This window comes from Tamandua tetradactyla, chromosome 2, assembly GCF_023851605.1.
Source record: "Tamandua tetradactyla isolate mTamTet1 chromosome 2, mTamTet1.pri, whole genome shotgun sequence".
NCBI lineage: Eukaryota > Metazoa > Chordata > Mammalia > Pilosa > Myrmecophagidae > Tamandua > Tamandua tetradactyla.
Window position 1 is genome coordinate 187,314,787 of NC_135328.1, and position 26,338 is coordinate 187,341,124.

The window sequence follows — 26,338 nt, forward strand, 5'->3', positions numbered from 1 at the left end:
TTACCCAGCAGGGACAGAAGAGAAAGTCAGAGTAGCCATTTTGTCCCAGGAAGATTGCTGCTTGGTCTGCTCACTGCTCTAGCCCACACCACAAAAGCCCCTTTCCTGGGGTCACAACTGTTTCCCTTCCAGGGCACTGGTGAGGTGCGAGCAAGCCTCCCAGAACCCTGCTCCACACCCCTCCTCAATTCAGTCTAGTATGCTCAGTCCTGTGCCGACAGGCCTTGGTCTACAATCCCTACAGGGGCAGGGCAGGGAAAGATGAGAGTCTGGAAAGAGAAGGAAGCTACCATGCACATCCTGGGGTTTGTAGCCCCAGAGTGAAGGGGTCTACCAAGCCTTTTAACACCCTGGAACCAGAAGTTGACCAGGAGAACAGAGGGCAAGAACAGACAGCCTGGTCTATTGCAATTTGAGCTTCATGAATAAAGAGGGGCTTTTGTGGGGTCCTAGTTCCATGGGTTTCTATCTGCATTTGGAAGCACGAGAAAAAAATTCCTCCTTGGATAACTTGTGATTGTGATAACCTCAATATCCAGTAAAATAGCAATGAATGAAGGTAAAATCAGAGTATCCACTGGATAAAACATTATGCAATCACTAAAAATAATAGTTATTTAATTTTTATGACCATATATTACTTCTTAAAAATTCAGTGATGTAACAAAATGGATAAAAAATAATGATTTAATGTTAAGTAAAAATTTAGGACATAAAATTACTATCTTACAACTACAAAACACAAAAACATAAAAGATTGTACAAACTTTATAAATGGAGGAAATAAACCAGAATGCTCATAGTAGTTCACCTCTGTAACACCCAGCACAGTAGCTATGCAATAAACATTTGTTCCTCTTGAATAAGTATTAGGATTAGGGATGAATTCATCTATTTTCCAAATTTGCTGAGTTATATCACCTTCATAATGAAAACAAATTTAAGTTTATTCAAGTAAGAGTGATTTCACACCCCAAAACAAAAAACACAGGGGAAGGGACTTTAATTTAGTTTACAGAAAGACATCAAAAATCAAATCAACAACAAATTATTGTTACAAACAGAAAAATCATGCCATATGAACTAAAGGAATTTGAAGTAACTAAGAAAAAAAACAGAATTCTTGTACACATGGAATGACAACAAGGCTCCTCCGTAATACTTCAACGTTTTCGACGACTCTGAAATTTGTAAATAGCCGGGGAGTTTACTGTTTCTTTCTTGACCTTCACCTTCCGAGTTTTTTCCTACAAAAAAGTAAAAAGGTTACCAGTAAACAGTAAGAGAGGGTTTTGAAAAAAGGGAGAGTAATAATCACCTATTAAAAAAGTCTCTAAATTATCCCTTCTCAAAGTTTAGGAAAGACAAAAATCCTAATGTTCTAAGGCACCCCACAATATGCAACGAATTAACTTCTTTTTATATATCTATAATGGTACTAGCTGTGTTCAGTTCTTAGAAAAGTTGAGAAAAATAGTACCCAAATGATTTTGGGGGGGAGGGATAGGGCTTAATTCTCACAGAACCCCAGTTGAGAAAGGCTGACTTAAATAATCTACAAAGCTAAAGAATGTGACATTTACAAGAATAATAAGATGATGAAAAGGGCATCTTATATTTTTTAGCTCTGCTATTTAACTACACAATGTTACTTATTTTTAAACACCAATGAGTGACATGCACTGCTTTGTTAACCTGTTTAAATGTTATAGATAGCTACTCATAAGCTATAAAGTTCATATGCTACCTGATCCTACCCTCTGTTGTTCCAAAACACTGACTAATAACCTCCTTATTACTTTCTTAATCAAGGAACATTGCAACACTGTCAGAGTAATAGACACTGGCTCAAACCACTGCCCCTGAGGAGCAGACATTTTCACTGGGGTTGATTTACACACAGCTGAAATCTAGTCGCAGTTAAGACCTTTACAAGAAAAAAAGAGAGAGAGCGATAAAGAAAGAAGGCGGCTTAAGGTTTCTCTCACCAGAAGATCTTTGCGTGTTTGAATTTTCTGTGCAATAACAAACAATTCCTTCTCTCGTTCAATCCGCTGTATCAAGCAGTTATACTGCTTTTGCCTTTCTTTAGCGATCCGCTGCAGAAGATGCACGCATATTTTCAATAAAACAATTAAAAGAATAAACATGTTAAGAAACTCTTAATCCACTTAAGTCCAAATGCATAAACGGTTTCATCAACTCCCTTCTTATTCCAGAATCAACAGTGTTGATTGTTTTAGAGTTAGTTGTCTGCTTTAGAAACATCACATTTTAGATCTGAAAGGAAATTCGGAAACCATCTCATCAAAACCTGCCAAAACTTCTGGAGGACCTTTATTGTTCCTCAGATGTGGTCTTAGTCTCCCTAAGCCCAACTCTGCAAGTGAAATCATTGCCCTCCCCACTATGTGGGATATGACATCCAGGGGTAAAAGTCTGCCTGGCGACATGGGAGATGACTCCCAGGGATGACTCCAGACCTGGCACCGTGGGATCAACAATTCTATCCTGACCAAAAGGGGGAAAAGAAGTGCAATTAATATGGTATCAGTGGCACAGAGAGTTCAAATAGAGTCGAGAGGTTACTCTGGAGGTTGCTCTTATGCAAGCTTCAGGTAGACCTTGCTACCTATCATAACCTGCCAACCCCCAACCAGGACCATTTCAGCCAATCCTAAAGAACACCTAAGGCAATATATAAGATTCCACAAGGGTTCCAGGAACTAGAGTAACTTTCCAGAAACCTACAACCTCCAGATGGGTCCCTGGTCCACATAAGACCTGAAACCTAGCCCAGCCTCTCCAGAACATCAGATAGTTCCATCTCCCTACCCCATATTAGTGACAGACCCTTCCAGTATCAAAGATTTAGAATTGCCATAGCCCAAACAACCCCAAAGAGAGGTATGGAAAGATCAAAGGTGATGGTGGAATTATACACAGAAGGTAGGACTTAACAAATGAATATGAATGCTGAATCATTAAATTGATAACTCTTTTAGTTTCCAGTATTTTAGAGCAGCTAGAAGTAAAAACCTAAAATTGTGAAATTGTAACCCATGTCAAAGTCTGAAATATGTTCTATAACTAATAGTGGTGCTGTGCTTGGAAATTTATGGCTTTTTTGTACATATGTTATTGTTCACAAAAAAAGTCAATTGTGATGATAAAAAAGTATTTAAGCCCTCTAGCCTTCTATATTCTGGAACAGCTAGAAGGAAAAATGTAAGAGGATCATACGGTAGCCCATGACAAACTCTGGATCTATCCTGCAACCACTTGTTGAAGAGTGCTTTGACAACTATTGCTTTTTTATTTCTTTGCATTGCATATATATTATACTGTACAATAAAAAAAAAGTTAAAAAAACAAAAACAAAAAAACTGCCATTTTACAAATGTAGCAATTGAGGTCCAAAGAAAAATAATTTGCCCAAGGATATACAGTTCACCTGGAGAGTCAGGAGTGAGTCTCAGGAATCCCAAGAATCTTTCCACTACTATATTAAACTGCCTCAACCTTTGTGTCTGAGCTCTCTGGTTATCTGAGGTGATGGCAGGGGATGAACCAACCCTGGAAACCCTAAACTATGTGAATGAAGAAGAGAAGAAGGGCCACCAGGCAGAGTGCTGGAAATTGAGAATCCTCAGAACTGAGTCAGCAAAAGGACTTTCTCAAGGGAAGCTGACCTGAGAATTCTCACTGGTAATGATGCCTCAAAGACCAGTGGTCCTTAAATTATGGGGAATCATAAACCTATGAAAAATTGATGAAAGTTTTGGATCCTTTCTTGGGACAAAAGTACATATGTATTAGTAAAGTATGCAAACATATATACCCAATTGCAAAAATTTCAGTATGTGTAGGGGAGGGCAAGGGGGTGTTCATAGACCTCCTGCAGCCCATTCCTGGACTGCCCACCACCTCAAGTTACAACTAAATCCACCCATCACCAGCCCTGTAAAAATAATTTTGCTTGAAACAAAACAATCAAAAGAAACAACACCTCTATACAAAAATGACAAGATCTACACCTTCCCAACTTCTCAAGAGTATTTTGGTGAACTAATCTACACAGGAGTTTGGGATATTAATCTTTTACCAGGACTACCACAATATCTGAGAAGTACCAGTCACACAACTAATTGAAAATACAACTAATTGACAAACAGGATTATCACAAGAACACTAGCCAGCCAGCTCCTCAGCTGGAAGTGTTATCTACATAGAAGGGAATATTACTGGGCGTCAGACTTCAACAATTCACCCATTCTAGCACAGTCTCACAGCAGTGGTTTCAGACAGCTTTTGTTTCCACTTTATTACACACACTGTCAAATTTATGGGATTACTGAATATAGTCAAACTAATTAGGGGTATTTATATTACTAAAGCAAGTTTAGCTGCCTCTGAGCTAGAGAAAACTGCTGTGAAATTAAACATTGGAAGCAAAGCTGATGCGGTGTAAATGATTCAAATCAAAACAGAACAGCTGTCTGCTTGAAACACACTGACAGCATTTTTTTTTTTTAATGAATCAGTCAGAAGTGAGAGTTCAACTCCAGAAGGCTCTAAGAAAAAGCATGACTTCTGCACAAATCCAGTTACTGGAATGGAAAGCACCATAAACGAAAAGTCAAAAACAAAATTTGGTTACAATCATTAGAATGTTATGAAAAGGTTTTTTGATATGTGTATGCACTACTAAAGGTAAAATATCAAGGTATACCAAAACACTAAATCTTCAGTGTTTCCTCCTTTCTCTACATTTTAAAAACTTCTGGCATCTGTTACAAGCATCAAAGCACAAAGCACAGGATTGGAGCTAGGATTCAAGCTCCTGACCACTATGCTACATACCCATCCTGCAACCTCAGAAACCAACGAACCCTCCTCCACTTTCATTCCTATCATCCTATCATCACATTATGTCCTCCCCCCTTTTCTAAGGGAACTTAGTGAGTTTTCCACAAATAACTATATAAATGCAGAGGCGAAAAAGGAACTTAGATTCCTATAAACGCAAATCTGAAGAACTACAGAGAAAATTACCTTCAATTTACTGTGACGGGTAATTCCTTTCACTTTTTCTTTCCGCAAGGTCTCTACTGTGGGTCTATTGAAGACTCTGTCAACTAGTTCCGGGGCTGTTCGCAGGTGAGTTGCAATATCAAACTGCTCAACTGAAAGTTAAGACAATCCTTAAAGCACTACCCAAAGTCTGTCTCTAACACCAAACAACAAAGACTATGCTAGAATGCCCCAAAAACTATTATGCATTTCATACCTTCTTTTTTGGTATCAAAAAAGAACACATGCTTGTTCTGTTGTTTTCCCTGGAAATCCAGCAGATGGAGCTCTGATTTTAGTCTTTCAATTTTCTAGAATACAAAATATGGATGGTCTCACTTTATACTGGTTTCTTTTGGGGTATCAGAAATGAATTCCAAAATTTCAGACCATTCACATCATTATCACCAGTTATCAAAGAATGTGTTTGCACCTAAATTTATCAAGCATTAACTACGTATTAGGAACAGAGCTAGGCATTATACAAAACTGCCTATGAGATAAAAAAAAAAAGGGGGGGGGGAACAGCTTCAGGGAGGCTAGTTTATCCATAATTATGGGGCTAGTAAATTCAATCCAGAATTGAAACCTAAGTCTGTCTCATTCCCAAACTTGAACTCTTTCCTCTCCACTATGCTAATCCTATTTCTAATTTATTATCACAGTTAAGCATACTTTAAGAATTTAAATACCAAAAGAAATAACTTTAAGACTTGAGATGGATGGATTTATGTTTCCTTTCTTAACCAACAAAAATATATCAGGTCAAGGAATTTCAACTGTTACCTTAGCTTCTGCAACCCGTTTCATTTCTATATATTTGACATCCTGAGTTTTCATCAGTTTCAGCTGTTCTGGAGTTACTTCTTCCTTAGTCTCTTTAGTAACATGAACTCCATCCTAAAATCCAAATTTAAAAGACACAGTCACTATTATATTAAAATCATCATTGAATTGTTGATACAGTTCCTGGTTGGAACAAAGGCAACTGTATGCTGATGGCAATTCAATGCATTAGGCACCCAAGGTACACATTCAGCTTAACAGCTCTACTCATCCACCCTTAGAATGGCTCCAGGAGAAAGACGATACAGATTCAGAAACAGAAATGCAGGCAGCCTATGTAGATCAGTTTGCCTTGGATTCTGACTGACCAAGTGCACATGATCAATCAGAGAAGGGTTAAATTAAGACCAAGCATCCTTCCTCTCCATCTCCATCTCTTCCCCCATCTCTGTTTTCCAAAAGTGGAAACACCAACTGACCAGAAAACACCAACTGACCACCAGATTGAAGCACCCACCTGGAGCTGAACCCGAGTCATTTTATAGTAGAATTCATCTGGATTTTTTTCAAGGGCTTTCTTCCGGAGAGCTCTGAGGTATTCTTGCTTTTTTCGATAGTCACTAAAAAGTAGGTTAAACAAGGTTCACAGAAAAAAAGAACACAATGAGCAAACTTTACAGAGATCTAAGGCTTCATACAAAATGAAACTCAAAAATGCCAAAACAATGACTGGTTCTGATCCATGGTCCACTATCACTTATGCCAGCTCTTGTCTCTGGAGGGTTCAAGTCTAACAGTCCTCCCCTACCCAAATCCTATCTGAAAGTAATTGTCCCCACTCCACAGAGAGACACCAAACAAAGCATGAATAAAAACTCCTCAGATATGGTTCTGGCGCAAGCTTAGGCATCAAGGAACCAAATATGATTCAGAACGACACGGTGCAATATAGCATAGTGACTAGAATTGTGGACTCTGGAGCCCAGTTGGGGTAGCGGAAGCAACATTTAGGTTCAAATCTTGACTTGACATTACCACTTCTGACTAACACTGGGTAAATTAATCAACCATTCTGTACCCTAATTTTATCTGTAAAATGGGGATGAAAATAATAGTAACCTAACCCTAGAAGGTTGTTGGGATAAATGAATGAGTATAATATTGTACATCTCTTAGAGCACTACCTGCCCAGTGTTAGTACTCAATTGTTATCATGAGATTTAAACACTCTGGGACCAAAGCAATCCACTTAATCCACTGCCATCTGTATCAGGAGCATAAGAAGGACCTCAACTGATATGCATGGTTAACAAATAACTATGAAGTATTTTGCAAATAAAGCTCTTAAAAAGAAGAATGGGGATAATTGTTTTATAAAATGCTTTCAGAGTTCATTATCACCCACGCTCAGTCTCATGAATCCATCTTTCACATTTCTTCATACCATACCACACACATGGTGATGTAAGAGACCCAACAAAAGGAATTTTAGATTATATCTTGCACTTTAAGAAAAGGGAGAGAAAAAAAGATGCAGCTTTTGGCTCAAACACCAAGGCAGAGGCAAATCAAAGTCACTATAAGAGAATGAACTGGAGCAACATAATTTTAAAAATTCACAATGCAACCACAGTTAAATACATACCACTCTGCCTAAACAAAGAAAGAAGTTTGGGGTCAAAAAAAAAACTATCTGAGAATCTGCCAGAACCTTGGTCATTTTATCAATGGCAGGAAATTATTCCCTGTTGGACACTCAGGCAATTCAGCTGCAGAGGAGCCTTCTTGGCAGCACCTCTACCAGAGAGACTGAACTTACTCTGCCCGAAGTTTGTAATCTTTCTTCTTCTCCAGCAGGCCCAGATGTTTTCGAAAGCCAGGCTAGAAGACAAAAGGAAAAAAAAAACTGCTTACTTTCCTTAGCAAACACATATTCAAATCAACATGACAACTGATAGGAACAAGGGTCTCTAGAGTCCTCAATAAATGCCCATCCTTGAAGCCAAACCCCTGACTCTATTCCCTCCCTCCCCTCCCCCATTTGGGCGCTGCTCAAGGATGAGAGGGACCAGGCAGGCGCCAAAAGGTCACATAGTAGTTTTCTTGGCCTATTAAGGACAGAGAGAGAAAACAATGACTCGGCATTAAGCAAGCAGTTGCCAGTTGTACTAAAATTACTACTAACTTAATCCAAGGATTTATAAACTACTATGAAGGCAAAATATAGTAACAGGGAGGCAACAGTGGTAAGAAAGTTAAATTTAGAATCTGGAGGCTTGGGTTCAAATCCAAGCTTCACTTCTTAACAATCTGTGACCTTGGGCAAATCACTGAACTTCTCTGAGCTGCAGTTTCCTAACTGTAAAATGAGAATAACAGTACCTACTTCACAGGATCATCATGAGGGTTAAAAGAACCTTTGTGAGTGGAAACTGCTGCAACTTAGCAAATAGCAAGTGCCTGACAAATGTTTGCTGTTACTGTTATTGTTATTAGCCTAAGCAACAGAATCAAAGAAAATCAAGCATGTCAAGAAACACTTTCTCTGACCCAAAACCTGGATAGTATGGAAGATATAAAGATTAAATCTTGGTATTATCAAACTACCATTTGTAGAGCACTTGTTACAAGTTAGGATCCGTGCTAGGTGCTTTGACCACAATATCATATTAGACCATATTTATTAAGTACTTATTCTATTACAAGGCAGTGTACTAAACTCGTATACAATCTCATTTAATCTCCACAACAACCAAGGAAAGTAGGGAAAGCAAGCACTAACTATTGCTATCCCAGTTTTCCAGAAATGGAATGAGGTATAGAGAACAATGTGTCCAAAAATAAAGAACTAATTAGTGGCAAAGCTAAAAATAGAACCCTTTCTATCCAGTGCCACAGTGTGTGCTGTCTACCACCCCACTAGACTGGGTCCCCTTCTGCTTTGAAGAATTTCAACTTCTGCAGAAGCACACTTCTCTACTGTTTAAATCTGTATAACAATTCAGCTGGAGGGCGGGCCACAGAGGCTCAGCAGGCAGGGTTCTCGCCTGCCATGCCAGAGACCGGGGTTTGATTCCCGGTGCCTGCCCATGCAGACAAACAAACAAACAAACAAAAAACAATTTGGCTGGAATTTTTAACAATCTCCTTTCTCATCTTTTATCCTTCAAGTGATATAATAAATAACTCAATATTTAAAATAAATATTTTAAACCCAAAACTGCCCCTGACAATTTTTAATTTAATTACCACAGATAACAGGAGCTTGAAAGAGGGTGGAGAAAGAAAACTCAAGGGTCAAAAGAGCAACATGAGGCAGAAACCTTAGAAAATGTCATATGAGTTCCCTTGGATGTACATCTGCATTACAAAAAGCATTGCACCAGAAACATTCTTTACATTTTAACACACACACACACACACACACACACACACAGACGCGCGCGCCCCAAACAAAGCATCTTCGATACTTCTACTGCCTCAGTGAAGGATCTACGGGATAAAGTACAAACTTCATCCAATAGGGAATGTCTTCATCAATGTGTTTACTCGCTTTTTCAGCACGGCCTTCTCATCATCTCTCCCACAAAGACCCTCCATCCCTGAGCAAAGAGGATGACCCACGCTATGGTAAGGTCAACCTGGAAAGCCCCTCTTCCTCCCCTGCTAATCCAAATTAACTGTGACTTTGGACACGCTATTCAATCTCTCTCAGCATCAGATTCCTCATTTGTAAAATGAAGATAAAAGTAACTGCTTCATGGGAATGCTGTAGGATTATATGAGATAATCCTTGAATCCCTGAAAAGCAGTGGGACTGTGTCTAGCACGTACCTGGATGCTCAAAAATAATAACTATTACCACTGCCTTCCAAGTCCAACAAGTCCAGGATGCTTTCTCATACCATCTCTACTCTTACCACTCAAATTCCTCATTTGGCATTATTTTTTAACTTTTTTTATTGTATGGTATAACATATATACAAAGCAAAGAAATAAAAAAGCAATAGTTTTCAAAGCACTCTTCAACAAGTGGTTGCAGGACAGATTCCAGAGTTTGTCATGGGCTACCATAGGATCCTCGCACATTTTCCTTCTAGCTGCTCCAGAATATAGGAGGCTAGAGGGCTTCAATACTTTTTTATCATCACAATTAACTTTTTTTCCTTCTTTGCTTGTGAACAATAACATATATACAAAAAAGCCATAAATTTCCAAGCACAGCACCACTATTAGTTGTAGAACATATTTCAGACTTTGACATGGGTTACAATTTCACAATTTTAGGTTTTTACTTCTAGCTGCTCTAAAATACTGGAAACTAAAAGAGTTATCAATTTAATGATTCAGCATTCATATTCATTTGTTAAGTCCTACCTTCTGTGTATAATTCCACCATCACCTTTGATCTTTCCATACCTCTCTTTGGGGTTGTTTGGGCTATGGCAATTCTAAATCTTTGATACTGGAAGGGTCTGCCACTAATATGGGGTAGGGAGATGGAACTATCTGATGTTCTGGAGAGGCTGGGCTAGGTTTCAGGTCTTATGTGGACCAGGAACCCATCTGGAGGTTGTAGGTTTCTGGAAAGTTACTCTAGTTCCTGGAACCCTTGTGGAATCTTATATGTTGCCTTAGGTGTTCTTTAGGATTGGCTGGAATGGTCCTGGTTGGGGGTTGGCAGGTTATGATAGGTAGTAAAGTCTACCTGAAGCTTGCATAAGAGCAACCTCCAGTGTAGCCTCCTGAATCTATCTGAACTCTCTCTGCCACTGACACTTCATTAATTATACTTCTTTTCCCCCTTTTGGTCAGGATAGAATTGTTGATCCCACAGTGCCAGGTCTGGATTCATCTCCCACGTCACCAGGGAGACTTTCACCCCTGGATGTCATGTCCCACATAGGGGGGAGGGCAATGATTTCACTTGTAGATTTGGGCTTAGAGAGACTGAGGCTCATCTGGCATTTTTTATGTGCCACCTTTCATGTGTAAAGTTGCCTCTTTATACAACTTTTAGTAGGCTCTGGAGTCATAACTCCTGTTTCCTGGCTTTGCCACTTCCCAGCTATAGCTGCACATCTTTGGGCAAATTAACCTATATGAGCCTTAGTTTTTTCTCCTGCAAATATGAGAAAATAATAATACCTACTTTCACACGGTTGTTCAGAGAGTAAAATGAGATAATGAAGGTAAGCATTTAGTACTTTGTCTGGCTCTAGCACACATGAGCACTTACAGCTATTAGTGCTTTTAGATCCATCCACACCTAAGTCTTCCAAAGAAGGTGGCAAATTACCCTATTGCTCCCAGCACACAACTAAACACATGGCAAATGTGCAATAAATGTCTGATAAATGCTATTAAACAGGAAGACTGAAGTGTGATCAAGAGGTCTTAGATTCATCTCTTCCCCTCTCTCCCCCATCTCTGTAAGATGAAGTTAGACCAGTTATCTCCAAGGGCCTTTCTAAATCAGCTAGCATGTGATTCCAGAGAGCAGTGGCACGATAAACTGATTCTGCATCTAGAAAGTGAATATCTAACCTCCCCACAAAGAAACACCCTCCATAGTAATTCTACAACTCTTTATTCTGCCTGAACTTGGGGTTCTGTGACTGGGCAAGTCACCTTCGCTCTCTGGACCTCAGTTTCCTCGCTCGTATAATAGGGATGAAAAATACCAATACTACAGAGCGAAACATATATGGCAGATCCTCATGAACCACAAAGCTCACGAGCGATGATCACTTTTTCAGAACAACAATCCCTTTGTTCACAGCCCCTATATGCAGCAAGCAGAACCGAGCTTTAGATAGATGTACGTTCTGATCTCAGCCGGGCCACTTACTAGCTGTGTCAGCTTTAACGTGAATTTCCTCAGGGAAAGTCAAGCACTTGCAAGGTAGGTTTGATTAACCCCAAGGACTAGGAAGCAGTCAGCATGGGAAGCTTCCAAGGGTGCAACCCCACTCCCTCCCACCGCGAAGCTCCGCCCGGATCCTGCCATATGCTAACGTAGTATCGTTTGCATATATTTACATACAGCATCTCGTTACAGCCCCCGTCAGAATGGCGGGGCTGGGGCGACAGCAGCGCAATGGGCCACCGGCCAGCGCTCGTGGAAGCTGGCGGTCCTACCTGACTTCGCTCCCGGTGTTCCCGCTGCCGGGACTTAGCCGCCTTCCGAAAAGCCGCCGCCATGTCTGCTCACGCCTGAGAAAACTCAACAGACAACGCCAGACTCCGGACTGCCTCCGCCACCGCGTCCACTGACACTACAGGAAACAGGCCAAGCCACTAAAATTAGAACCGCCCACTTCCTCTTCTCAGCCAATCCAGCGCCTGCTTTTCCGGAAATACGTCTTTTAGCAAGAATGCCGCCGCAGATGTCTTCTGGGAAGCGTAGTTCCATAGGTCTAGTCTCGTGTCTCTACAAGTGCTAGTTCTTATTTGCCTGAGCCTGTCCACGTGTACAGAAATATCGCCTCAGCGCTCCGCTCCGCGTTGGCACCTGGGAACACGTGGTTGATACTGCCCGGGGGCTGAGCTGATCTGGGCAACTGCGCGTGCGCGATCACCTACGCCTATGTTCCGGGCGGGGCATTTACGCGCTACATTTAAAGCTAGGAGTGGGGTGGTTTTTACAGTGGGCTGGGAAGAGCACTTTATAGAGACAAGAGACTTTAAAGCTACATCTGGCTCTGCCCCTTACTGGCTATGTGGCTTTTTGGCAAGTCGCTTGACTTTATTTAATGGACATCATTTTTGTCTATGAAACGAGGATAATGGTAACATGCAATTCTTAACTCAATGGCTTGTCAAGGGGTTCACAGTTTGAGGAGTCATAACTGAACAACATAGAAAAGAATCATCTAATAGGAGTGGTAATGAAGCTTTGATTCCCTCACACTCCCCTGTGTGACAGAATTGGCGTCAGAGGCAATATGATGTAATGGTTAGGACCATGGACCATGGAAGTGTATTCCAAACCTAACTCTGCTACCAAACAAGGCAGAGTTCACTTTGGTGAGCCTCAGTCTTCCCATCTGTAAAATGGAAGCAATAATAATACTATAGACCCACGGATTGTTGTGAGGATTAAATGAAATAATGTGTGTAAAGTGCTTAATGCAGTGTTCTCCCCTTAGCAAGTTCATAATGAATTGGAGCTATTATTTTTATAATCACCAAACCTACCTTTAAGGCTGGAGAGAAGTTTGAGGACAGCAGAGCATTCCAGAGGCATTTGGTTTCTTTACCATAACATGAAGCTGACCTTGGGTTGGTTGGTGACAGGAATCACCCTTGCAGCTGAGTTCTGGAGAAATCCTCCCCTTGGTCCCTGGAGATGCCAGTCCAGTAGACCAGTGGGCATGAAAGCTGAAAGTAACTGAGATCAGTCATGTAAAAAGCCTTTTCTTGCCTCTGAGCCTAAGTGTTCCCCCAACTAGGGCCATGTGCATTAACAAAATTCCATCTCACTTGTCATTTACCATTGGAAGATAAGGGCCCTTCCTGATCTGGCCTGTGCCCACCCTTCCAGCTTCATCTCACTCATTTCCCCCAGCTTCACTACCCTTCTTCCGGCTTATGAACAAAAAAACGGTCATTGGTCACCTCCAGTGCTCTGAGATTGTTTTTCTTTTCTGCCTAGAACCTGAGGCTTAAGTGATGGTTTTTTCCTTGTTCCATGTATTTCAATTTAAGTGTCCTCCCTATGGGGAGTTTCCTTGCCACTGAATTTGATGTAACAGCACTTTCTATCACATCATTACATTTTATTTTCTTCAAAACACAGTCTGATATATTTGTCTTTTTATTTTTGACCCCCCTCTTCTATTCCATACACGTTCACCAGAATGTAATCTGCATGAGATCAAGGATCATGTCTGTCTTATTTGCTGCTTGCATCTTCAATCTCTGGAGCAAGTACCTAGTAGACACTCAGTAATATCAGTAAATCAATAAATCACCACCTATTCCCAACCCCCAAAACAACTCAGGCCATATTTGTATTATTATCACCCCTTAGGCAGCACAGAGGTCCAATTGAATTCTCTGCATTGACGGAAATGTTCTATATCTGCGCTTTCCATTATGGTAACCATTAGCCACTTATTGAACATTTGAAATGTGGCCAGGTGCAGATAAGGAGCTGAATTTTTAATTTTATTTCATTTTAATTGTTTTTGTTGGACAGCACACTTTTTGAGGTTATCTAAGGAAATCCACACAGCTAATTTGTGGGAGAGCTGGAACTAGAACCTTTGTACATCCAGGCCCCAGCACACTGTCCAGTACATAGAGGGGTGCTGTGGGTATTTGTCACATGATAGAATGGACCTAGGCCTGCTCTGCCAAGTCCTGAGGGATTTCCATGGCTATCACAGGACTTCTTATGCCCAGCCCTCACTTAAAAGTTGAGGAAGGAAAGGGAGTGTGGACACTGGCTGGACCCTTATATCACCAGCAAATAACCAAGATCCCATAATAAACCAGATTAAGAAAGCCAGTCATAAAGCAGAGTGACCAGGTGGCGGCTCCAATCACTCCCGCCACTTCCCCAGAAGAAAGCATTAAGTGACAGGCACACTGAGGAAAAGGCAGCTCCCTACACATGAGGAGACCCTGGGGTCAGCCCCAGGTTTGAATTTCATGTCCACCATGGAGCTGCATTCTCAAACTTTCAGTGCTTTATTTCCTAATCTGTAAAAATAACCACCTCATATGGTTTCTGTGAGGGAAAAAGAGGCAATGAATTGTCCTTAGCATGGCATCCTGCATGCAGCATGCATGTAGCCACATGTTAGTTCTCCCTCGGCCCTATCCTCCCCCACCCCACCCACCCCCACCCCAGCCAGTGCTCTGTGGAAGTCACCCATTTCACTTTCTCCACCCACAGACTCACTGTCAGGCTTGGGGTCATGAGGAAGGAGCTTCTGAGCAATTTGAAAGATGGTGTCTGCTAAGCTATGAGGCCTGCAAGGACTCCAGACAGCCTACCCTGTAGCAGAGAGCAATGCACCCAAAGAAGGAAGGAAGTTTTCTCACTGGGGGAAGGAGGGCTTGTGATTACAAGCATCAGGGAGTGACTCAGCACTCAGAGGAAACCATGAGATGCTTGTCAGTCTTCACCCAGGGCCTCCTTTTGAAAACACCTTCAAGGTGGGAGAACAGCTCGGGGAACGGCAAGCCCCCTTCCACAATGAGACAAGGAAGGCTGTGTGGGAACCTCCTGAATGAATGAAGGGACAGCCAGATCCCACTCACCCCAGTCATCCAGCACATGGGCTCTGCTTCCAGCCCCAGCTCAATCACACCTGTTGCCTGGAGAGGGGAGGGAGGAGGGATAGGGAACAGGAACAGGGAGTCCATGTGGCTGATCCCCCTGGCCCCCCTGGAGTATGTCCTCAGGCCCAGTGGAAATAGAGTGGGCAGGGAAATGTGAGCCCATTAGGGAGCTGGAAATGGGGAGGGAAAAGGACACAGCCCCCCTTCCCAAAGCCAATCTCCCTTCCCAGGCCAGGCCAAGCTAGAGGTCTCCTAACTTTCTCTGGCCTCTTGACTTGAAGCCTGAGCAGAAGAACCTTAGCACTTGACCAAGAAAGGGTGTGAGAGGGATAAAGGTTGAGAGAGGGGTGTAAGGTGGGAGTAACTACCACATATTGAAGACCTACTGTGTGCTCTCTTTCAATCCTCACAACAGTGCTGTGGGATAGGTACTCAACAACTCTTAACAGATGAGGAGTCTGAGGCTTAAGAGGTCAAGTGATTATAAAGGCTATGGAGCCGAATAGTGAGCTCCTTTTGGCATAAGAGGTATTGGCATTTGATTGTCCAGATTTGAATCCTAGCGTTGCCATTATTAGCTGTATTATTCAGGGCAAATTACTTTATCTCTCTGTGCTTCCATCTCCTCTTCTTTAAAATGGAAATAAAAATACATATTTCATAAAGTCGTTGGACGATCAAGTGAATTAACATTTATAAAGTGCTTAGACAGGGACTTGTGCAAAGTAAGAACTCTGGAAATATTATTATGTTATTTAGCAGAAATTGCAACCAGGCGTAAAGAGTAGAAACTCCAATACACTGCCTCAGATCCAGCATCTTTCTTACTCATAACTCCTCCCTTTCTGAAGCCTCCTTGTCTTTACTCACAGCTGTCACCTCTCACCCTGAACAGACCCCCTCTTGCCATCTCCTCCAACTTGGCAGAGTCATCTCTGTATTACCCAGTGCTAGGAGTCCCCTACTAGTCCCCTACTCCTAGAAGACAAATCCTCAGACTCTGCTGACCTCAGTCCCAGAAAAGGGGCCCACCCACGGGCTGGCTGCTCACCCCTGAATAGCAGGTGCCTGTGGTCCAAACTAGGAGGCAGGGGTCCAGATTGAAGCAGTGTCTTTAATTTGTTCATTCATTAGAAATTTCTTATGAACCAGACACTAGAGCAGGTACTGGAACACAGTGGTAAACAAGATAGGCCCAGCACCCACCCTCATGAAACTTACAGTTTAGGCAGTAACGATAATAATAAACAAGCCATTATTATATATGAAAGGAAATTTGGCCTCGGGGGCAAACTTAGGACTTAGGAATCCAGCGATGTGATTCAGAGTTGGGAGGAGAGGGTCTTTGGGAGCCCCAGTCAGGGAGGGAGTCTCTGCTCTAAGAATCTGCTGGATGTAGCCGGTGTTTGTGTGTGTCCGTCCTCTGTGAGCACCTGAATCTGAATCTCTAATCTAGATACTAGAGGTTATTTCCAGGACTGCTTTGTTGTCTCTTGTTTTGCACAGCACAGCCTCCTCCCTCCCTCCTCCACCCCTCTAGATCTAGGCTATTTATTCCTAGTGACAAGCCTGAGGATCCCAGGGGGGGTGGCCTTAAGGACCCGGAGGGGCCCTGTGTTCCTGGCAGGCATGCAGCCCTCTCTCTTGGGCACAGGGAGGAAGCAAGCCAGAGGATCAAAAACTGGCAGGGGGGTGGGGGTTGGCAGGGTGGTGTTTGTTCTCTCACACAGGCACGCACCACCCCTCCTTCAGGGCCCCATCCACTCACCCCCCCCCCCCCCAAGAAGCTCAAAGACCGTGGGGCCAAGGATTAGGGTCTCCCCTGGGCCTCAAAGGTCAAAACTATTCCTGGGCACTGTGGAAGCAGAGGCAGGGCTTCTCCGTGCCAAACTGCAGCCTGAGGTGGGAAGGTGATTAGCTCTGATTTTGCTACTCAGAGTTGTGGGATGAAGCCCTTTAAAGGTCAGGGCCCCATAGGCGGGCCCTCTCTTCACCCCATGTTTCCAGAGAACACCTCAGTCTTGGAGTCAAAGCAGAGTCAAGACCACCCCTCCTCCAGGACAGACTCAGGCCTCCTTCACACACTTGGGCTGCAACCTCCTGGGGGTAAACTAGGGTGGGGGGGACACAAGGACTGAATGAAGACACTTTCGTCCCCAAATGGACCCTGAACTGCTGGGTCCTGTACCCCTTTTCCTGGGATTGAATACAGCAGGTCCCCGCTTGCAGTTGGGGGAATGGGATGTGGGGGGGGGGGGCGGGTAAGGAGAGAGACTAGCAAGGCTGAAAGCAGGGGGCACGGCCGGGTATTGGCTACGGTAGAAGGACTGGGAGAGTCAGGTTGGGGTGGGGGCGGGCTCAAATCTAAAGGAGCGGTGGGGGCGGGGTCTGGCCCCCGCAGCCGGGATGGGGGGCCAGGGGCGGGGTCCGCACCCCGCCAGCGGGAATGGGGGTGGGGGGAGGGCAGGGGCCGGGGGCGGGGTCCGGGCGGGGCGGGCTCCCGCGCTCACTTCCTCGGGGAGGGGTTGGGGCCGCGCTCCTACTCGCCCACAGTCCGGCTCACAGCCCACAGCCTCGCCGGCAGCTCGCTCGGTCCCTGCTCGACCCCGCGGGCAGGTAGGAGCCGCCGAGGGACGCGGCCCCGGGTTCCCGGCCCCACCCGCGCAAGCGCTGCCCCGGGCTAGGAGGTGAGCTCCGCGCCGAGCCGGCTCGGAATCCTGGCCCCTGCAGAGGGCTAAGGGCAGCTGCGGGTCCCAGCCCCCGCCCCCCGCCCAGGTCTACCGCCGTGGGCGCGTGACGAGGCGTACGCCTGGAGTGGGGGGCGCCGGGGTCTCCCAGCACCGGACCGGACAGCCTCGGACCCTCGGGCGGGGCGGGGGCTGCGGCAGGATTTGGGCGGGGGAGGGGACGAAGTTTGGAATACAAAAGCTAGGCTATAGAGAGAGACAGGGACTCTGGCCTGGGGAGACCGGGGGGGTGGGGTACGAGAAACTGAGGCTGACCGAAACCTCAGTGGAGCGAGACGCTGAGACAGAGACAGGGACACGAGCGACAGACTTAAGCTCCTGGCTGCAGACAGGGGGCTACACAGATATTCGGAATAGGAGCAGAGTCTTGGATACACAGTCAGGGAGACAGATGCGAAGCACAGGGGCAAATCTGGGTTTTGTGGAGCACTTTCACAAAAAGCACCGATATGACTCCATGAATACATTGCTAGGGCTCCTCCCAGGGCCTCGGAGGGGCCTGGGTAAGTGAGGGGTCCTGAAGCTTCAACTTCATTAGCTTATGGAAAATCGGCCTCTGCAAGGCCTACGGAGACATAGAGTAGCGATGCTAAGGGACAGAGATAGTGACTTGGATGCACAGAGACAGAAATCAGAGAAACAAGACGCTCAGCAGGATAGAGACACTGTGAGACTAAGACTTTGGTGTATAGAGATAGAAATTCAGAGCAGTAGCAGCCCCCACTCGGAGATAGCCATTTGGACATACAGTGACACCCCCCCCCCAAAACATAAAGACAATTGCTGGGAACAGAGCTAGAAAGAAAAAGGGTGAGATTTAATGGAGGCAGAAGGACGGGGGCATGCTGACAGCTTCCAAGACAGACCCTGAGATGCCAGGCCTGAAAAGATTGGAGAATCAGGATGTGGGGAAACAGAAACTGTGAGCCTACTGAACCTTCAGGAGACAGAGGACCTGACGTGGTAAGACTGAGACCAAGAAGGAGCCCGATGGACACACGCAGCCATCAAGACAGTGTGAATTATTTTTAAACTCAAATCTTGGACACGCTGCTTTAGCCCTGGGGGACCCGGGGTGAATGCACTGTTCCTCTCCTATCCCCAGGGCAGCTGCTGGATCCTGCTCCCCTCCCCTCCCCCATCCCATCCCCAAACTGCTCTGACTTCTAGGCCCCATAGGGGGAGGGGAGGGACTGGGGTGAGTTTGGGGTTGGTGCCTGGTAGCTGGGGTGGGGGGAGGAAGGGAGTTGGTTTCTCCCCTAAGTCTCCTGTCAGCTCCTGGGGGCTGGGGGAGGGCTGTGTTCTGATCCTGACTCACAGCTGTGGGGCCTGGCCAGGGCCCTCCTGGACAGTGGGGGCGAGAAGGGGGAACAGAAGGGCTGAGCAGTTGGCATGGGTAGTTGGAAAGGCCTCTGGGTGTCTTCCAGTTGCAGAGCTGGCAGCTGGGGGTTCAATGGGGAAAAGAGCCAAACTGCAGTTCTAGTGACATAGCCAGGCATCTCCTGTCCCCCTGCCCTTAAATTCTGACTACCCCGTCCACCGTCACCACAGTCCTCTCCCAAAGGGTTGGAAGGCAGGAGTGCTAGACTCTGACTACCCGAGTGACCTTGGCATGCTCCTGCCCTGGCCGTGGCCTCCTCATGCTTACCTGTAAAATGAGCTGGAGAATCTACCCGCCTGCCCTTGGGGAGATCTGATGAGATGGTGGGTGTGATGCATCTGTGGGAAGCAGAGGAGCATGCAGGTATGTTGACATGTGTCCCTGTATGAGGACTCTCACTGCAGTTAGAATGACTGGGATGGAGCCACCTCTGGCCCCACTGGTCTCTTCAGCAAACCTATGGGCCTGAGGCCTCTTCTGTTCTCCCAGAAGAACTGGGGGTTCTGTCTACATTCTCTCCCCGGGCTTACTCTGAGAATGTCAGATTTAAAAAACGAAGAACAAAAAGACGCTCAGGGAGCTTAAGTGACTTGTCCAAGGTCACCCAGTTTGTAAGTGAGGGAGCCAGGATTCAAACCCAGGTTTATGATTTCACAGCTCAAACATCTCCACACCACAAACCACAGCCCAGTATCCAGCCAGTCTGAGCTCCTGGAGTGTTACTGGGAGGTGCCAGGTGTGTGTGTCTAGGTCAGGATGTGTGTGTGTATCAGTGGGGGCAGGGGCTGACAGCCATCTGCCAGACGGAGCATTTCCCCTCAACCCCCAGCCAGGAAGGAGTACAAGGCTGACTCCCTCCACAGTCCCTGCCAGGGAAAGGGGCCAGGGGTGGGGGTGGGGGCAAGGGAGGAAGGGGGATGGGCAGAGACAGGTGGGCCTTGATAGTGCCCTTCACTCTGTCCTCACCAGAGCCCAGCTGGATTGACTAGGGGATTCTGGGAAGGAACCAAGCCACACCCATACCCTATTTGGGGTGCCCTGTCTCACAGTGGTGACTGCCTACCACAGGGCGGACCCAGGGCTAGCCTGGGCCTGGGAAGATGGCTGCTGCTGCCGGCTAGCAAGAAAGGAAGGAAAGGGCCCAGGGCACTGTCTGACAGACCACTCCATGGGTGACCCCTGCTGCCCAGTGGCAGATAGCCCAGACCAGGCTCAGATGTTGGGCTGCCAAAGGAAAATCTGGCCTAAGTGGGGAGGAGGAGTTGAGAGGGAGGAGCTCCTCCACCTAGCATAGCCCCCACCCCAGGAGTCCCATTCTAAAGACAGCCCCTTGAGTCGTCTCTTGTGCTGGTCTGTAGTGCAAACCAGGTATTCTCCCATTGTATAGAACAGAAGCTGAGATCTCACAGCCACCCCCTTCAGAAGAGCCAGGCCCTCCAGGCGTCTGCTGGCGCCTGGAGTCTGAGCTTCAAGCCAGAGCAACGCTTGCTGGCGAGAATTTCCCGCGGGGGGTGGCTAAAAAAAGGAGGGCTTTTCCTTCAACTTGAGCCAGGGCAGGCTCTGGGGACAGCCAGTCACTGGGGTCTGATGGGGGGGGAGCTGCAGTTGAGGGGTTCCTTTTTATGTCCCTTTGACTTCTAACTTCCCCAGGCTCGTCTGCAGCTGAGGACATCCCGTCTTGGGGCTTCAGCCCCTTCCTGTGGGTCCGAGTAGCTCCTCTCCACCCCTTCCAGGTTCCAGTCCTTGGAGAGCTGGCTTCATGGTGGAGGAGGCCAGGGCTGGGAGCTGTCTTTGGGGCTAGAGACTGAAATCAGGGGCAGCAGAAGGGACTGGGAACCCCACTTCCCTACCTCCCCACTCCCCACGCTCCTGTTGCAGAGGCAGCTGTGTGGATGACCTCATCCCACAAACATGCTTTGTTCCTGAGAAAATGGAAAGTGTCTGAGGTTTGGTGGGGGGCAGGGTGTCTGTAGCAGCAGTTCCAAGGGCTCCCCCTTGCCTCACTCTCCACCAGAAAGGGGGCCTGAATGGGGGAGAAAGTGTCTTCAGTGGTTCTCCTTCCCTCGCCCTTCACTCCCCCTGCTCCAAACCCTTAGAAATCAGAAAACCTAGGGAGAGGCTGTCTCCCAGAGGAAGGGGAAGGGAAACAGTGACCCCGGAATAGAAAGATCCTGGGGTGATGCCTGGCAAGGAGTGATGGGGATACGCTGCACACTCTCTCGGTGTGTCTCCAGTTTCCTTCTCCCTCTCCAAGCAACTCGTCTTTCTTTTATCTCCCAGTTGCTGGCAAAACCTGACATCTGGCCATCTGTGCTGCCACAGCTGCTGCAGATGTTGCAAGCCAAGGCTGTCCAGGCTGGTGTGACCAGAGACACAGCGGGGTGGAAGGGGATGAGGGCAGAGGGTCCAGTTGAGGAAGTCTAGCTGTGTCAAGCTTGCAGGATTTCCTTCCTGCTTAAACCTAAGCAGGTTCCTAGGTACTTGTGCTTGACTGATTCTCCTAGGAGGGGAGGCCTGACTTCCCATACTGGCCTCCTCCACCATTAATCCGTCCAGTATCCATCTAGCCTTCCACCCTTTCCTGGACCAGGAAGGGGACAGAGACAGCACGTTCCCATTCCTAAGCCCCCACTCCAGAGCTCAGGATAGAATTTCCACATTCCTAAGTCCCCTTCCTGGGGTTTGAGAGAGGGTGGGCAGGATGGCTCCTTGCCTCTGCTCCTGCCACCCTGAGGACAGCAGGGACAGTAGAGACTAAACTCAGGCTGGGACAGGAAATGAGTCACTGACCCAGGAAAAGCCCCCTCCCCCCGATCTGCTAGAGCCCAGATAAGAAAACAACTTCTGTTTCCTGATTCTTTCCTAACCCCCTTAGCCTCCCCCTTAAATACAGAAATAGACATACAGGGCTCCTGGGTTCTAAGAAGCACCTATATCCCCACCTGTTCTGAACTGACATTTCCTAGGTCTGGTCCCTTGCTCTTTCTTGAATGCAAAGGGCTCTTGCAAGGGGCCTAAGCCACAGTCCCCTGGGTAAACTTTGCCCCACCTTGTGCTCCTAACAGGCCCTCCACCACGCTGCCCACCATGAGCGAGGCCTTTGACTGTGCAAAATGTGGCGAATCTCTGTATGGCCGTAAGTACATCCAGACGGACGGCGGCCCCCACTGCGTGCCCTGCTATGACAACACTTTTGCCAACACCTGCGCTGAGTGCCAACAGCTAATCGGGCATGACTCGAGGGTGAGGATCTGACCAGACAGGGAAGCGGGTAGGTGGGGGCTGGTGGGAATTGCCTAGGTGCCAGTGCCCTGCTGTGCTCCCCACAGGAACTGTTCTATGAAGACCGCCACTTCCACGAGGGCTGCTTCCGCTGCTGCCGTTGCCAGCGCTCCCTGGCTGATGAACCCTTCACCTGCCAGGACAACGAGCTGCTCTGCAATGACTGCTACTGCAGTGCCTTCTCCTCACAATGCTCTGCCTGTGGGGAGACTGTCATGCCTGGTACATCTCCTGGGGCTCATCGTGTGTGGGGACTGACATGCCTGGCATCTACCTGAGGGCTTAGCATGTGCAGGGACCAGCACACCTGGCATCTGTGTGTAGAGTCTTTGCAGGTGCAAGGAACTGGCACACCTATCTGATGCACTCATAGAGGTTGGGTATGTCTAAACACCAGCACGTGCAGTGTGGCCCTGAAAATTTAGTGCATACAGGATCTGGCATGCCTGTATGCTCTTGGGAGCTTAGTGTGCACAGGCTCTGGCACACTCAGGTACATACATGAAAGCTTAGCATGTGCAGGAATTAACAAAATTCATTCATTCCTGAGGACTTAGTGTATACTGGACTAGCAGGCCTGGTATATACCTAGGGGCTTAACATTTGTGAAGACCAGCATGCGTAGTACATGTAGGAGCTAAACTCATGCTTGGTGCACCAGGACTTAATGTGTGCAAAGACAAATAACTGAGGATTTAACATGTAGAGACCTGCATGCCTAGTAGATAAGGGAAGACTTAGTATATATGGGAGGGACATGGGCTTAGCATGTACTGAATCTGTTGTGCCCAGGGCATTAGAACTTTGTATGGGCTTGCCTGGTACACGTGTGTCTTGGTGTGTACTTAAACCATCGTGTCTGGTGTGTATGGAATTTGTACATACTGAGATACCATGCCTACTTCATGGAGACTTGAGGTGTGCTGAAATGGTCTCCCAGTAGATATGGGGCTTAATGTATGCCCAAAATTTGATGTTTGGTTTATGGGGGCCTAATGTGTGCTGATCCATCATTTCCAGAGTTTAGTGGGGGAGGTAGAAGGGAGGTGAGCATGTATGCCTGGTGGGGGTGTTGATGCATGTGGATGCCATCCTGCCCAGGCTTTGAGAATCTCTTGTCGGGGGAGCAGAGGGTGGTCCTCAGGAGCTTGGAACACAGCCTCTGAGTGGGCTCCCCATTCCTCATAGGGTCCCGGAAGCTGGAGTATGGAGGCCAGACGTGGCATGAGCACTGCTTCCTGTGCAGCGGCTGCGAGCAGCCCCTGGGCTCCTGTTCCTTTGTGCCTGACAAGGGTGCTCACTACTGTGTGCCCTGCTATGAGAACAAGTTTGCGCCCCGCTGCGCCCGCTGCAGCAAGGTGGGGGCTGGGCCAGCGGGTAGACGTGCCAACCTCCACTGCACTTGTGGGTGGGGGTGAGTAAGGCTCTTCAATGGGGTGGGAATCCCCACTCCTCCTTGCTGATGGGTGCTGCCCCCACAGACGCTGACACAGGGTGGTGTGACGTACCGTGACCAGCCCTGGCATCGGGAATGCCTGGTCTGCACCGGGTGCCAGACACCCCTGGCAGGGCAGCAGTTCACCTCCCGGGATGACGACCCCTATTGCGTGACCTGTTTTGGGGAACTCTTTGCACCCAAGTGCAGCAGTTGCAAGCGCCCCATCACAGGTGGGATAAGAGTGGGTAGGGTGGGTAGGGTGCAGGCAAGAGGATGGGATCTGGTATTGGGTGAGGTGGAGGGGCAGGACTACCTCCAGATCTGTAGAGCTAACCTCCGACCTTCCTCCAGGACTTGGTGGGGGCAAGTATGTGTCCTTTGAAGACCGCCACTGGCACCATAGCTGCTTCTCCTGCGCCCGCTGCTCCACCTCCCTGGTGGGCCAAGGCTTCGTGCCGGATGGAGACCAAGTGCTGTGCCAGACCTGCAGCCAGGCAGGGCCCTGAAGCAGGGCATCTGGGCCCAGGCCCTCCTGAACCGGGGCTCCAGGACTTGCAGCTCCCTTTCTAATCCACCTCTGAGACCCAGCTCCTCCACCTGGGCTCCAGGATTCAGTCTTCCCATCCCAACATCCCCAAACTGGTACTCTCTGACTGAGGGTCCCCAAACCTGGGCTAATATGAACCCTCTAGGATTCAAGCCCCTCACACCACCACCAAACCCTGGACTCTAGAACTCAGCTCCCTCATCTATCCAAATCAGGGGTCTAGAACCCAGCCCTCCTTACCTGGACTCTGGAACCCAGGCCCCTTTAAATCTAGACTTCTCTCTAGAGATTTTATGTCTCCTATGGGTGCCTGAGAAGTCCTCAAAACTGGACTGTACTCTGGCCTGGCACCCCCTCCACTCCCACCCCAATCACTGGGGCTGTCCGGGCAGCGGAGCAGTGGGGTTGCTGGTTAGAGGGTCCTAGGATGCAGGGTGCTGCCTAGCTGGTGTCCATCAAGTGTGTTCTCATTTCATTTCAGCTCCATTTTGCCCAGAGGCAGCAGAGGGGTGGACATGGCTCACCCCCCTTCCAGGTTCTGCAATAAAGCAGTATGAGGAAGTCCAGGCCTCTGTGTGTTTGTCTGGAGGGAAAAGGGGCAGGAAGCTTCCTTCTCAAACCCGGAGACAGAGGCTCTTCCCAGACCTCGGTGCAGGGGAGGGGGGAGGGGAGACTGGCGCACACGGGCTGGGAGATCCTTCCTGAGGAAGGGATCCCTGCCCCAGCTACCATCCCTCTCCAGTTTACCCTGCGTCCCTCCTGCTGTGCAGGGTTTTCTCCTTGTGGGGAAGGGAGGGGTTTTGGGGCGATGTTCTGGACGATGACCCTGAGTGGGGGTGGGGTTCCCTCTGTCTGATACAGTAACCTCCTCCCCTAACACCCCTTCCCAAATCTCAGGGCACCCCGTCCCGATCCCCCGTCTAGACGCAAACCCTAACCCCCCTCCCCCCTCTTCCCAGGGATTAGCGGGGGCGGCCCAGGATCCGTTCGCGGCCGCACGTTTTTTTGCCAAAAAAGGCAAGGATGCAGCTGCACGCGCCCCGGGAACATCTGGATCCGATTCCCGGCATGAATGGGTCATGGCCCCGCCCCCGCCCCCCCTCACCGTGATTCATGAGCGGGGGCGGGAATAAACCAAGGGGGGGCTACCCCCCAAAGTGGGGAGATGGGGCGGAGCTCTGCTCCTGTCACCCCGGCGTCCGACGCGCTCTTCCCCCCACCCCCTTTATGACCTACGGTCTGGGACGCCGCCCTCTGACTGCCAGAGGCAATTTCGTGCGCGCGCGGAGTCCGCGTGGGTTAGGGCGCCCAGACAGTCCCGCCGGCAGCCTCTCCGGGGGAGTGGGGGGAGGGGGTTCCCAGCCTCCGCGCAGGCCGACCCTCGGCGCTTTGGGAGCGAACGCAGGGGCCCTCTCCAGGTTTGGCGGAAACCCTGTGATCAGATGTATCTCAAATTAAATCCTCCCAAAAATCCTATGGGACGGGCATTATTACTTACATTTCAGTCAGCGGACCCAAATCGCATAGGTAATCGAGGGGTCCAGGATCTAATCCGCTTTCCACTGCCTCGCGGGCCCAATTTGAACACTGAACTTTTTGGGAAGGTGATTAACATTTTCAACAAACCTAAAGAATGCCCACCATGTGCGCTTACCAAGATTAATAATTATGTGTTCACCTTGCTTTTGTTTGTTTCTCCCACCAGAGACCCTTGAGGATTGAGCTCGTGCCTCTCTCATCACAGCTCCATTCTAGGGACCTTGCACTTACTACATGTTCAATGAATACTT

General features: G+C 47.6%; 2 protein-coding genes across 10 annotated transcripts; one reads left to right on the plus strand and one right to left on the minus strand.

Annotated features, from left to right (window-relative positions):
• Positions 1 to 669: 669 nt before the first annotated feature.
• Positions 670 to 26,338, minus strand: UTP11 (UTP11 small subunit processome component). 4 transcript variants are annotated; one of them, XM_077150222.1, is made up of 12 exons: positions 25,654 to 25,765; positions 24,336 to 24,485; positions 19,549 to 19,619; positions 13,060 to 13,242; positions 12,001 to 12,137; positions 7,679 to 7,740; positions 6,377 to 6,479; positions 5,860 to 5,973; positions 5,291 to 5,384; positions 5,056 to 5,186; positions 1,989 to 2,099; positions 670 to 1,247 (listed from the first exon to the last, which is right to left on the minus strand). In XM_077150222.1, exons 5-12 carry the CDS (start codon positions 12,061 to 12,063, stop codon positions 1,164 to 1,166), a joined length of 762 nt encoding a protein of 253 aa, XP_077006337.1. In that variant the 5' UTR covers positions 12,064 to 12,137; positions 13,060 to 13,242; positions 19,549 to 19,619; positions 24,336 to 24,485; positions 25,654 to 25,765; the 3' UTR covers positions 670 to 1,163. The 4 variants fall into 4 exon arrangements, with proteins under 4 accessions (XP_077006337.1, XP_077006336.1, XP_077006340.1 ...); XM_077150221.1 differs by having other exon boundaries at positions 24,315 to 24,485; XM_077150225.1 differs by lacking the exons at positions 19,549 to 19,619; positions 24,336 to 24,485; positions 25,654 to 25,765 and adding an exon at positions 26,227 to 26,338.
• On the plus strand, positions 17,144 to 25,109 carry FHL3 (four and a half LIM domains 3). 6 transcript variants are annotated; one of them, XM_077150218.1, is made up of 6 exons: positions 17,144 to 17,259; positions 22,347 to 22,524; positions 22,611 to 22,785; positions 23,752 to 23,921; positions 24,045 to 24,231; positions 24,353 to 25,109. In XM_077150218.1, the coding sequence occupies exons 2-6, from the start codon at positions 22,369 to 22,371 to the stop codon at positions 24,505 to 24,507; spliced, it is 843 nt and encodes a 280-aa protein (XP_077006333.1). In that variant the 5' UTR covers positions 17,144 to 17,259; positions 22,347 to 22,368; the 3' UTR covers positions 24,508 to 25,109. The 6 variants fall into 6 exon arrangements, with proteins under 6 accessions (XP_077006333.1, XP_077006330.1, XP_077006331.1 ...); XM_077150215.1 differs by lacking the exon at positions 17,144 to 17,259 and adding an exon at positions 17,683 to 17,840; XM_077150216.1 differs by lacking the exon at positions 17,144 to 17,259 and adding an exon at positions 17,683 to 17,769.